Below are 12,685 nucleotides of genomic sequence, written 5' to 3' on the forward strand. Positions count from 1 at the left end.
CTCCCGTGCTGCCTGCCCCTCCCCCTCTCCGGTGCTTGCACTGCCACCTTGTGCCCCATCCCCCTCACGGCCCTTCCCGCTCCTCGTCACTCGCGACCCCATCCCCGCCCCCAGGCCAGTGCCCCCAGGCCCGCGGCTGCCCCGCCCCCGAGCCGGGCGCCAGCAGGCGGGGCGGCCGCTGGTTGGCCGGAGGCCTCCGGCGTCCCGGCGCTCCCGGAAGCGGCGCGGGGCAGGCCGGGATGGAGGAGGACGAGCTGGAGTGTGTGGAGGAGCTGGAGGCCGTGCTGCAGCTGGCCCCTGAGGTGCAGCTGGCCATAGAGCAGGTGAGGGCCGGGCGGGGCCGGGGCTGAGAGGGGCGGGGCTCCTGGCGGGGCAGGGGCGCTTCCCGCGGGAGGGGCTGGTGGGGGGCAGGGGCGCTCTCCCCTGGGGGAGTGGGGGGGGGCCCTCCCCTGAAGGGGCTGCGGGGCGGGGCCGCTCTCCCCTGAAGGGGCTGCGGGGCGGGGCCGCTCTCCCCTGAAGGGGTTGGGGGTGGGGGGCAGGGACGCTCTCCCCTGGGGGAGTTGGGGGGGCGCTCTCCCCTGAAGGGGCTGTGGGGGCGGGGCGGGGACGCTCTCCCCTGGGGGGGTTGGTGGGGGACAGGGGCGCTCTCCCCTGAAGGGGTTGGGGGTGGGGGGCAGGGGCGCTCTCCCCTGGGGGAGTTGGGGGGGCGCTCTCCCCTGAAGGGGCTGTGGGGGCGGGGCGGGGACGCTCTACCCTGGGGGAGTTGGGGGCAGGGACGCTCTCCCCTGAAGGGGCTGGAGGGGGTGGGGGGCAGGGATGCTCTTCGCTGGGGGGGACGCAGGGGTGCTCTTCTCTTGGATGGGGGCTGAGATTCTGGTGGAATCTTAGATTAATTTATCATCATTCAGGTAGTATTAACTTTCCTAGTAAATGAATGTCTGTCCATGCCTCAGCCTTTCCCCCCTGTTGCTTCAGGCCTGGACTGTAGAGGGAGCCAACCTGGTGTGGTTTTTATCAACCATTATAGGCTTAAGTGAACCACAAAAGAACCCCCTGGCTGATTTGGATCTTGGCGAAATATCGCCCTGTCCCACCCTTTCAAAGGAGGCCATTGGTTTGCAGAGACATGCTTCAGGGCTGTCGCAACCCTTTTCAGTGAGCAGCCCACACAGATCCTTCTAGAGCCAGAGTCCTCAGCCTGTGGTGAAATCCTGGCCCTGATAAATGCAGTGGCAAAATTCACATGGACTTCCCTTGGGCCACGATTTCACCCTTGGTGTCTGAACAGGAACCTGTCATAGGTGAAAATCTAGAGGCAGGGAATGGGAGCTGCCTCACAACACATCACTCAGATGATCCTCTTGGGTGTTAAAGTTAACAAGTTAAGTTGCAGACTTTCTTTGAATGAGCTAGAGGGGATGATGGAGACTGATGCAGCTGCAGGGATGCACGGCACCTATCAATAAGGAAGGCAGCAGCATTTCTTTGTCATTGTTCTTGTGGGTGTCGTTTATGCTGTGAGGTTAATGGTTTTTTTTTGTTTTAAGCAATATCCCTGACACTTTGGAATCTTTTCATGGGATGGGTGGAAGAGAGGAACTTGATGCTGAACAGTTGAACCATTTTCACTGAGAACCTTGAGAGCAGCTAAATTAATCCTGAGGTCTAATGGAAACTGGAATTTGGCTGTAATAATAATACTTTGCATTTCATAGCTTCGTAAATGCTAAGGCCAGAAGGGATCATTATAATCATCTAGTCTGATTTCCTGCATGACACAGACTAAAGAACCTCATCCAATATTCTCTGAGCTATAGCATATTTTTTAGAACAGTAGCCAGTCTGGAGGATCCACCATGTCTCTGAGTTGTTTCAATGGATAGTTATTCTCACTGGTAAAAAAAAATAATAATAATTGCACCTTACTTTTGAATTTGACTCACTTTAGTTTCCAACTACTGGGTCTCGTGCCTTTTTCTGCTAGTGACACTTTAAAGGAACTTAAAGTGCTTACAAGGACTAAGTTAAAGGAACAGTATTAATTCAAATTTGGCCCCACATTTAATTTTTTTTAAAAAAAAGCTCTAAAGCCAATGGCAAATGTTCTTATAAATTATAAAAAGCAGTGAAAATGGTTGTTTTAAAACAAATATTTTGCTCCATTGTTGGAAATTCAATCAACTACAGCACTAAGAACATGAGAATGAAATTGGCTATAAACAAAGGTGCTACTGACTGTCAGTGGCCAAGCTGAGAGTAATGGAAAAAGTTAGCATCCCAGGTAAATAAATTTGTTTATTGCATATGACTTTAAAGTTGAAGACTTCAGGTCTTGCCTGTGATGTATCATAATCCCTATGTTAGAGATGGAGAGCCACCTAGAGACCACAAAACAGCAGACTGTTAATCTTAGTGAGAACTTTAATTCCGTCAGGGTGGTGAGATTTCTTTCCTTTTCCTCACAAAAACATTTTAAATTCTATATGGAGAGTTAAGATGGGGAGTTTTATATGGAGATTGACTTTGGTCTAGTGTCTGGGATCAAATCTGTTCAATGTAATCACAACATAAGCAGAATTTCCCACTGCTTTGGGCCAGTAAAGATTGTTTAGGGAACTAGACAAAGTTTGTAACGTTTTTGTTAAACTGTGCATATGTAAATCTCCACTTTTGCTATAACCATAATATTTTTTTTACATGTTGCTATAGTCAAATGGTTCTAACAGGGAGACTTTGCCAATCTACTGATTGGTTCCATGTCCTACTCCTGGTGGAATTCTGCACAAAATATTAAATTCTGCACCAAAAATTAAAAATTATGCGCACAATATTTTAAATTTCTGCAAAATTTTCCACATTTTATTTGTCAAAATAATGCAATATAATCATGCCAGTTTCAATTATTTTGGCAGTTTATTTAAACTACAATACAATGGATGGAGAATGGGAGTGGGGAGCATTGGAAGAAATCCCCAAACCCCCTTGCCTAATAGTTTTGACCCTTTATTTCTAGTTATTAGTCAACAAATATATGCAGCCATATGCTCAGTGTTACATCACAGGCAACTAAACAGCAAGAGGGGCTTGGAAATCAAACTCACAATTTATATTGGCTACTGACCATTTCCAGAAAGGTAAATACCAAACAATTCATGGAGCACATTTTGACAGGAATTTTTTTCAGTCCAAAAATTTAGACCATTTCCAATCACTAAAGCACCATAGGCATTTATAAAGCCATATTTTCCTTTATACCACTCTGGCAATGTAAAAGAGCCTTAAAACTTTTACATCTGTTTTATACTCCTGGGGGAATTCACAAAAACAATGGGAACAATTCACTAAGCAGGCAGGTTGTTACATTCTGCTCTGTCCCATGCCTACCTCCCCAGAAACAACCCAAAGCCCTCTTCTCCACGCCAAGTGTGCCGCAATAGCAAGCAAGCGGGACAGAGTGCCTCTCTCTCTCACACGCATGACTGCTCAGCCTTCCCGCCCCGTCCTAGTGATGATTTATGTCTCTATCTGCTGCTCCAAGTGCCTGAACCAACCTGCCTGCACTGCCAGGGAGGGGCTCATGACCGCTCTTGTGGGCTTTCCTTTGCTTCCCTGTCAGAAGCCATTTTTCTGTGGGGAAGCAAAGAAATCTGTGGGGGACATGAATTCTGTGTATGCACAGTGACGCAGAATTCCCCCAGGAGCAATATCCAGAACAGTTTATGGTCCAAGGACTGCGTGCAGAATAGCAAGTGACCTTGAGGTAGAAAGGTTCACAAAGTGAGTGACTCTCCTGGAGTGTTTTGAAGGAGGCAAAGGAAAAAGGGTTTAGCAAATATTAATTACAAGGCTGTGCTGGGTGTGGGGGATTGCATGAAAGGAGGCACAGAACCGGGAATAAACAAAGGATGGTCTTATGGTTAAAGATGGGGTTCAGAAATCTGAGTTCAAGTCCCAGCTCTGCAACAGGCGGATGAGGGGTGGGGAAGATGCTGGATTCATTAGCTAATGCATAAATTGTAATGTTGTTAGGCTTGATGGTTCAAGTGGTCTCCTCCAGCACTACCCCTGCATCTTAGTGAGCAAGCCACACAGGGTTTTCTGATGCTGTGTCTTGTAAATAAAAATTTTGATTTGCTGATTTAAAAAAAGTCAGTGTAAACTTCAAAAGATCAATATAAAATAATGATTTTTAGCTCCCCTGGGATTTTTTATACCAGGCACCATTAGCTGTAAAGGCTGATATGAATCAGCAGAGGAGGCAGGCTGTCAGGGATAGCAAGGGAGATTTCACCATTCTGCTGCACTAGAGAATACCGCAGTGAAGTAACATATTCATCTTTCCTGCAACTTTTCTGTAGCGGTTGAGGAAGCTTGACCCAGGCTGCTTCCCCTTCTCTACTGTATTATGACCTCCTGGATATTTAGTGTCTCCTCTCCCCCCATTACCCTTATTACAAGCCAGAGATGCTATACTTTTTTCATAAATATTGTCTTAGTTTTATGTGGAGCCTTTTCATCACCTCTCCACCTCGTTGTCCTGTAGTACTTTGCTGGTCTAGTGCTTAGGGGCACTCAGTTCGATTTCACTGCTCAGTTCATTTGTGCCCCTGCAATGTTGCCAAACTTCACACTCAGCTTACAGTCCTACTGGCTTTTCTCTTCAAATGCTCAGTCAAATATGCTTAGCTGTGTGTCTGCTCAGTTACGTGCCCAACCATAATCCCCTCCACACATCCTGAATATGATGGACATGTTTAAATCTCCCGGAATCTATAACTCTCCTTACAGCCATTGCCAACCTTCATCTTTCATAAGAACTATGGGCACTGTCACTGCTTGCCACGAGAAACAGCAGACGGTAGCAAGACAGACTCAGTTAGTCATCAAACTGCAGTTGCCAGCTAGAGTAGGAGTCTGAGACAAACTGAGTTTTGTGTAGTTTTTTGGCAAGACTATTAGCTATTGCCATTGATCTGTTGTGCTATCTCTAAGTGTTGCCCAGTAGAAGATCAGGGAGTCAAGCCACCTGGCTTTTCTGTTCCTGATTTTGCCACTGATTTGCTGTATGATATTGGAGAAAATCATTTAATCTCCCTGTGCCTCAGTTTCTAGAGTGCCCCAAGTTCCTCAGCTGAAAGGTGGATAAATGCCATATTAATAGTAGTGAGGCCCTCTAAGTTACAATCCTTTCAGAGATACTAGATTTTCCCTTTGAAAAAAAGCATATCAAATTTAGATACTCGATGTGCTAAGCTAGCAAAAAGTTTGAATTGAAGGTTTTGTGTAGGACTTTCTTTGGCCTAATGCAGCTGCCTCTCGCCAGCTTGGAATGACTAGAATGACGCACACGGGTGACACTGCACAATGGCTGATGTGATTTACTGTATGTCCAGGACGTGGTTTAGACTGGGGAGGGAGGGATTGATGGCTGCATGGCATAGAACAGACATGGTAACTGGGAAGGTAATACATCATATATTTATGATGGAGGAAAAATAATTTAACAACCTTACTTGGATCATTTGAGCACCCTCTGAAGATAGATTAGAAAGAGTTGCTGCTCTTTTCTGGGATAATTAGATCATTTAACAGATTGATCCTCTCTCTCTTTTCCATGTTTGCCTGGTGAAATCTAGGTCTCCATGGATCTGGTTTGACCATTTTCTTAATTCATCGTGTTTTATATTACAAGTTTGTGGAAGAAAACGTCTCATCTCTCACCAGATGGCCCTACCCAAGAGAAGGGCATGGTCTCAGCGTGAGCTTTTAATTTCCAGGCAATGATGAAAACATGAACATCATTTTAGATACATAATTAATAGTTTCTGTCTCTTGGGAATTTGTAGCACATGATTGATTGTGCTGGTATTGAATCTCAGGATGTGCATATATATTACATCTGTGTTTACCCAGTCTGATAAATGCAGGAATTTTAATAGCACAAAGACTTCCAGGGGTGTAGTCACAAAAACTATTTATTCTCCATTGAATAAAGGCCTGACTACTCTCCATGCAGACCTGTCAGGACCATGCTGTTAAACATAATCCCATGTCTGTGTTTTAGTTATTAAAATAACAGATATAGTTTAAAGTTACAGATGATCAAGCTGATATTTTGTGTTTCTTTCTCCACTCTCTAGGTGTTTCCCAGCCAAGATCCACTGGACAGGGCAGACTTCAATGCTGTGGAGTATATTAATACTCTCTTTCCAACTGAGCAAGTAAGTCAAATGCTTGGGGTTCTGCTGTCCCATGAGCCATGGGGTAATCTTAATGGTGACTCAGTGTGTAAATCACCCTGCATGTCCATAGGAAGACAGGTTTAAAAATATACCCAGGGCTTCTTTCTAAAGAGCAGCAAAATTATGACTTTCAGAGGCAATTACTTCTTAAACTCAGACCTAGTGACATAGAATGACAGTCTCCCAACGTGCTAGCTGCAGCTTCAAAGATAATGAAAATTCCATTTTGGTCTCTAGAAAGAAACAGTTTCATGGTGCAAGGGTCGGTCTGTTTTTGCAGCTGAATTTCAGATCCTGCTGGATCAATATACTGGGAGGCCCAAAGGATTCTAGCCACACCAGGGATGTTTTGAACGTGAAGCGTCAGAAAGTCCAGTCACAATCAGACTAGATTTTAAAACCATCGTTTCCTTTCAGGGATAAGGAATGGAGATCTAGTGGGGTCAAATCCTTCCCTAGTTCCAACCCACGAACTAGGCTTGGCTTGGGGTTGGGAGGTCTGTTGAGATGGGGAGGTCCCTTCTGCAGCATAACAGACCTTGGGTGAGCTCCTGAAAACTTGCTGGAACTTCCTAGATTCTGCTGCGTTTGGGTCAACTGCAGCAGCAGAGCAAGCGGTAGGATTTTTCCTTTTAGTTGCTTCTGTTCAACTTGTTCTGCTTGGTTTGCTCACACCCAGATACCAGTCAGGCATCCTTCATTGCCAGGTATCCGTGGATCTCAGGCATTCAGGGCCCATTGCATTCATCTGGAGGTTGCTGAAGTTCAAAGTACTGTATGGTTGAACCCTACCATACTTTGATCCTATTTGCTCTTTGACTGCGTTATCCACTAGAGGTCACCATCACCTTTCCCTTTAACTGCTTCCTCTGAGGGAGGATTCGTACAATCGCAAAGAGAAGTTGTAGTTGTACTCAGCGTGTTTATGCATGTGCAGGGGCGAGTTGAAGAGTCATTGGAGTCTGTAGATCTGGCTTCTGTTCCAAGCTCTGTCACTGACCTCTACATGACCTGAGCAAGTCGCCAAATTACTTGGTGCCTCAGTTTCCCTATCTATAAAAGGGGGATAGTGCTATGAAAGAAAATGCCAAGTGTTATTCAAAGGGAGGTTTGATTCTGCGAACTGCGTGTATGTACTGAAAAAACATTTTTCTTTTGAAAAATTGTTTTTTATCTTGCAGTCTTTGGCAAACATTGATGAAGTTGTGAACAAAATCAGACTGAAAATAAGGTAAGTAGCACTCTGTTTCCTTTCATTGTCACATAGATGGGAAATGGCCATATGGTCATTAGACTTAATATATTTCCATTAAAGATCAATCTTTGCACTGCTGCTGGTTCTAACTCATTTTATTTGAAGCTAGGTAGTTTTATGCTTGAAATGTAAATATCTTTGAAGAAAGAGTTGGGCAGAGGTTTAAAAAAAGAAAATATTTCTAGTACATTTTATAATTTAATTAAATTTTACATTCAACTCTTTCCTATAGTGTATGCCACTCAAATAACATAGCTCTAACGCAGTGTTTCTCAACCTCACAAAAGACAACGGTGGGAATCGTGGGGCACTGAAAAATGTGTTACAATGCTAAAGCAAAGAGAAACAAAACTCCCAGAATAACTTGGGTGGCCAAAACCTTCTGTGTTGGTGAGATCAAATGTCGTAGCTGCAGTAATAGTTGTAGTGCACAGACTTTATTGTCGTCATTCTTACGTTTGCTATAAAGGTAAGGATAACAAATGAGGGGGTTGTGAAATTTTGTTTACTTAGAAGAAAGGTCTTGTCTACCTGAAAGCTCTGCTCTAGTCCAGGAGAACCAGAAAGGGAAACTGCCCAGTCTGATACCATTGGCCAACTGGTGTGAAATGCAAAAAGTGAATTGGATTTTGAAACTAATTTTCATATTTTGACAATATTCATTGTTGTTGCTGATAGCCGAGAGACTATCAGGTGTTTATGAAAATGTCAGTTTTATGTTGTCAGCACCATTTAAAAACAAACCAAGCCAGGTACAATTTTTTTTTTTTTTTTGGTGCACTGGTTTTCACAAACTATCTGTTCCTTATGCTGACACTGTCTGCTTTTCCCTAAAGGAGGCTGGATGACAATATTCGAACAGTAGTGAGAGGACAGACAAACGTGGGACAGGATGGCAGACAGGTACATGTGTCTTATATCACATAAAATCCCAAGGCTCTCTTCTCCCTCTGCTATGGCATGCAGAAGTCTCATAGATGCGTGGACTTTAAGGTCAAAGGGGACCATCATGGTCATTAGTCTGACCTCCTGCACATTGAAGGCCACAGAACCTCATGCACCCATTCCTGTAATAGACCCCAAACCTCTGGCTGAGTTACAGAAGTCCTCAAATCCGGGTTTAAAGACTTCAAGTTACAGAGACTCCACCATTTACACTTGCTTAAACCTGCAAGTGACCGTGCCCCATGCTGCAGAGGAAGATGGAAAACCCCCACCAGGGTCTCTGCCAATCTGAGCCCGGGGGGAAAATTCTTTCCCGACCCCAAATATGGCGATCAGTTAGACCCTGAGAATGTGGGCAAGACCTGGGAAAAGATTCTCTGTAGTAACTCGTAGCACTCTCCCATCTAGTGTCCCATTGTAGAGATGCTACTAACATCTGGCACACACATATGTAACACTGTATATACCACGGAGAATGAATACACTAAGTCATATTGAAGAGTCACTTACAGGACAGCTGTTATTACTATCTTCTGATTAGCCTATGGAAGGGGGCAAGAGAGAAATTGAGTTTAACGAAATCAAAACAGAAACATGATGCTTGCAGTTGTCAGTCTTTGAAGTTGATTCCAGAGGTATAGGAGTAAAGCAAATAAAAACAGGCCCGCTGTTAAGTGGGAGTGGATAGCTCAGGGGATTGGTACTAGGATATGGAGCCTTTTAACCAGGTCACTTGTTGGAATGTCCCAGGTCATTACTGTCTGATCGAGTGGCCCCCATGAAATGAGATGGCAGGTTTCAGTTTATTCCCTATTTGACAAGTGTCCATACCCCAATACCCAGAACTTAATAGCAAGACACAGGATATAGTAGCCATGAAGACTGAACTACCTTCTTACCCGTTGATGTGATTCAACGTTGAGGCAGCTAGCAATGTTTCTGCATGTCCTGTAGCTGTTTTATGGGTAAACAGGGAGCTTCCATATCAATCCAGCACCTTCCATGAGCATTACATTTAGTATTAAGAAGAGAAAACAATGTTTAAAAAGTAGTACTTGGAGACGGGACTGCCTTTCCCCCGCTAGTAAGAACTTTTGGATGTATTTTTCAGTTTTTTCCCTCAGTACAGTTTTGTGTGGGTTTGCTCCTTTCCTTCTCACGCACACAGTGACAGACTCTGTTGAAAGCCTCAATCTGAAGTGCACCTGCTTGCAAAAATCTACCATGATGAAAGAATAACTGCATAGCAAATAAAAGCACTTGAGCCCATGTGCTAAGTGATGAAAGATGAGCTGTCCTGCATGGAAAGGACACAGACCACCATGAAAACATATTCAGTTTGCCACTCCCAATAGACTGATCTTCTAGTTTATAGTCACAAATAAAAGAACCTATACAAGTAGGTCTTATGAACTGTGGACTGAGCCCAGAGCTAGGAGCCAAGGACTTCTTGAGTTCTCCTCCTTTTTCCGCTACTGATTCTTGCTGTGGTTTGAGTAAATTATTTAACCTCTCTTTACTTCAGTATTAGCATCTGGAAAATGGGGGTTGTTTACCTATCCCAGGAGGACTGTTTAACATTGGTATGGTTCCCTGAGCACTAAATATTACCGAGTCAGGGACAGATATCATGATGGAGACTGGAGACTATTCCTAGTATAAGAGAAAATGTGAAAGACAGCCTGGGTCAGGAGTGAAGTGGGGGGCCAGCAGAGTGGTCAGGAGAAGGGTGTCAGAAGAAATGAGATCAGAAATACACGTGGAAGGGGAGTTGTTGAGGCTGAGGAAAAGCCAGTGCAGCAGATAGAGAAGAGGGTTGAAACGTGCTCAGGGTGACAAAAGTGGGACAGATGGTTTTGGCAGCAGCTTCTCGGACAGACTGAAGGGTGGAGGGCTGACCGGGAGAACACAGAGAAGAGGAAGAGAGTGTAGTTAAGGAGAGAAATGATTAGAGCATGGCCTAGGATTTTGGCAGGTCCAGAGGATGAATTTGACGAGGGACACAAAATAAAAGGAGCTGTTCCCACATGGTGACAAAAGGCCACAGCTCAGCAGAGTATGTCGGTGCTGAGCATCAGTGGAAATGCTGGCTGTGGAATCCTGTGTAGAGAAACCTTTTGCAAGAACCGCTGGACAGAACTTAAAGAGGATGCTTGGGTTTACCAGGGGAAATGATGACTTATTGGGTGAGTTTCCTAGGCTGTTGGCGGATGTGTACTGTGGAGGTCCAGCACCCTCCATGTAAATCTCTGCCTTATATGTCTCACATCCTTGAGTTCCTTAGAAGGTCACTGTGCCATATTGAAACAGTGCAGGCATTGGCCAGTACCCTGTGCACACTTGAAGGGTAAATATTGTTGTGAAGCCCCTAGTTAGTTTGCCTGTTAAGGGACTAATTAAAATTCCATCAGAATAAAACCATGGAATACTTACATGTGTGTGGCATGTTTATGCAGAGCCCCTTTGAAGTAGCTTAGTGCAGTATTCAGGCATGAGCGTTTCCATGTTGAATCACTTTACTGCTGTTCAAGGTAATAGCACTTTATTTTACTGAACGTAACCAGAGTGTGTCATGTTAAAGGCAGGTACTCATCTAGAAATGCAACTAAGCTTGTAATCCTTTCAAAGAGTTTGAAATACTGACACCAAGAAATTGTTGAAAGCATTATTCTCTCTCAAGGATCTGTGTGTATTTTAAAGGATGTATGCTTTCCTCTCTGTCTGTACAACGTACATGTATATATGTGTGCACACATGTTTTATACATGGATTGCTGGAACAAAGCTGTGTCAATATTGGGAAGGGCAGACCTAGAAGTATAAAGCTTGCAGAAATGTCAGTAATTCCAGGCCTCAGATGTTTGTAGGTCAAAGGGTACTGCAGTTGAGCAGGTCAGATTACAGAGAGAAAGTTGTGAATAGCATTTCAGTTAGAGATGGAATTTTGCATTCATCTCCCCAGAACCCAGACAGAAAGGAAACACAGAAGAAATAATTGCTATTCCTGGCCTCTCCATAGTTCTCTCTTTCTCAGTGGCTCAGGATGCAGGCGAATGGAGAGAGAGGCCATTTCAGATAATGACCTTGTTAATAGTTCGTGTGGGTGAAAATCTTGATCTTTAGCACTGGCTGTCTGTTCTTTTGCTGAAGGGAGCCTTTGTTTGACTAGCGCATGTTCAGTGGAAATATGGATGCTCAGAAATGTTAAGTTTTTTTTAGGGCAAGAGGCCCAGCTTTTCCCTCTTGGATGGAACAAAGGAAGAGTTTAATTTTCCAAAGTATTGTAAGAATTTGTTACCAACAAGTGAGGCACATCTAAGAAAAACAGATGCTCAGCTATGGAGAGAATCAATGCCATTGTAAAGAGAGTGGAACTTTTAAAAAAACAGCAGCATGCTTCAGGAGCAACAGCCATGCTGACCAGGAAACCCTATTTATCCCCTTCTGTCTGGATCCTATGTTCTGTATGTCATCTGAATTCTCCAACAATTATATTTTTCCTGGCAGAAATTTCCCTGTCTGGTGATTCCGAGTGTCTTCTCATTCCTTATCACCCATTTTTTAGTTCATTTTGTCTTTTGGGTTTTGCTGGAAATTGATGCATGTGTAGAACTGGCAGCTACTGTGTAACCTTTTTACTTGCTAATCTATCTCTTTCCTGCTGTGCCTTCTCCTCTCTACTCCCAGAGACCAAGCCGTAGCAAACCATTCCGTGCTGCTTATCTAGAGGAGAGTTTCCCTTCACTGGTGTGTTGTTTTTAATTTACGGTGTGTGGCAGATGCTGTAACCAGGTGACAACAGTCTACTCTGTGGAGCCGGGCTTGGTTTGTGCATGTTGCTGGAGGGATGTATAAATCTGTCAAAAACTTGCTTCGTTCCTGGATTGCGGGTTCTTCTGCATGTGTGTTTGGAGAAAGCATTTAATACTTCGTGAGTTTACTCAGTCTGTAATGTTATGATTAGGGAGACAGAGGTGTGTCTGAGCACAGGCTAGAGAGTCAGGAAGTTGTGAGTTCTAATCCCATCTCTGATACTAATTCACTCTTTGGCCTTGAGCAATTTACCTAGTCTCTCTGCATCAGTCTCCTCATCTCTGAAATGGGGATAATATCTGCCACACTTCCTCTACACTTTTCTCTAGCACATGGGACTGTCTTGCTTTTTTCTTCTCCAGAGGTGGTGTGGCACGCTCGAGTCCGATGATGTGCTTACACTCTGCATTTGACTCCTTTCTGAGTGTCGG

At 44.3% G+C, this 12,685-nt stretch overlaps 1 protein-coding gene across 8 annotated transcripts in view; it reads left to right on the forward strand.

Moving 5' to 3' along the window:
• Positions 1-227: 227 nt before the first annotated feature.
• The window catches only part of VPS53 (VPS53 subunit of GARP complex), a 100,207-nt gene continuing 87,749 nt past the window's right edge, over positions 228-12,685 (forward strand). For all 8 annotated transcript variants that reach the window (XR_013348236.1, XR_013348235.1, XR_013348237.1 and 5 more), the window contains exons 1-4: positions 228-323; positions 6,141-6,221; positions 7,424-7,473; positions 8,334-8,400. Coding sequence is in view for 3 of the 8 variants with exons in the window: in XM_077836401.1 (XP_077692527.1) it covers positions 240-323; positions 6,141-6,221; positions 7,424-7,473; positions 8,334-8,400 (282 nt within the window). In the remaining 5 variants the exon portion in view is untranslated. The remainder of the gene's footprint in view (positions 324-6,140; positions 6,222-7,423; positions 7,474-8,333; positions 8,401-12,685) is intronic.

Source organism: Eretmochelys imbricata, chromosome 17 (assembly GCF_965152235.1).
Source record: "Eretmochelys imbricata isolate rEreImb1 chromosome 17, rEreImb1.hap1, whole genome shotgun sequence".
In the NCBI taxonomy this organism is placed as follows: domain Eukaryota; kingdom Metazoa; phylum Chordata; order Testudines; family Cheloniidae; genus Eretmochelys; species Eretmochelys imbricata.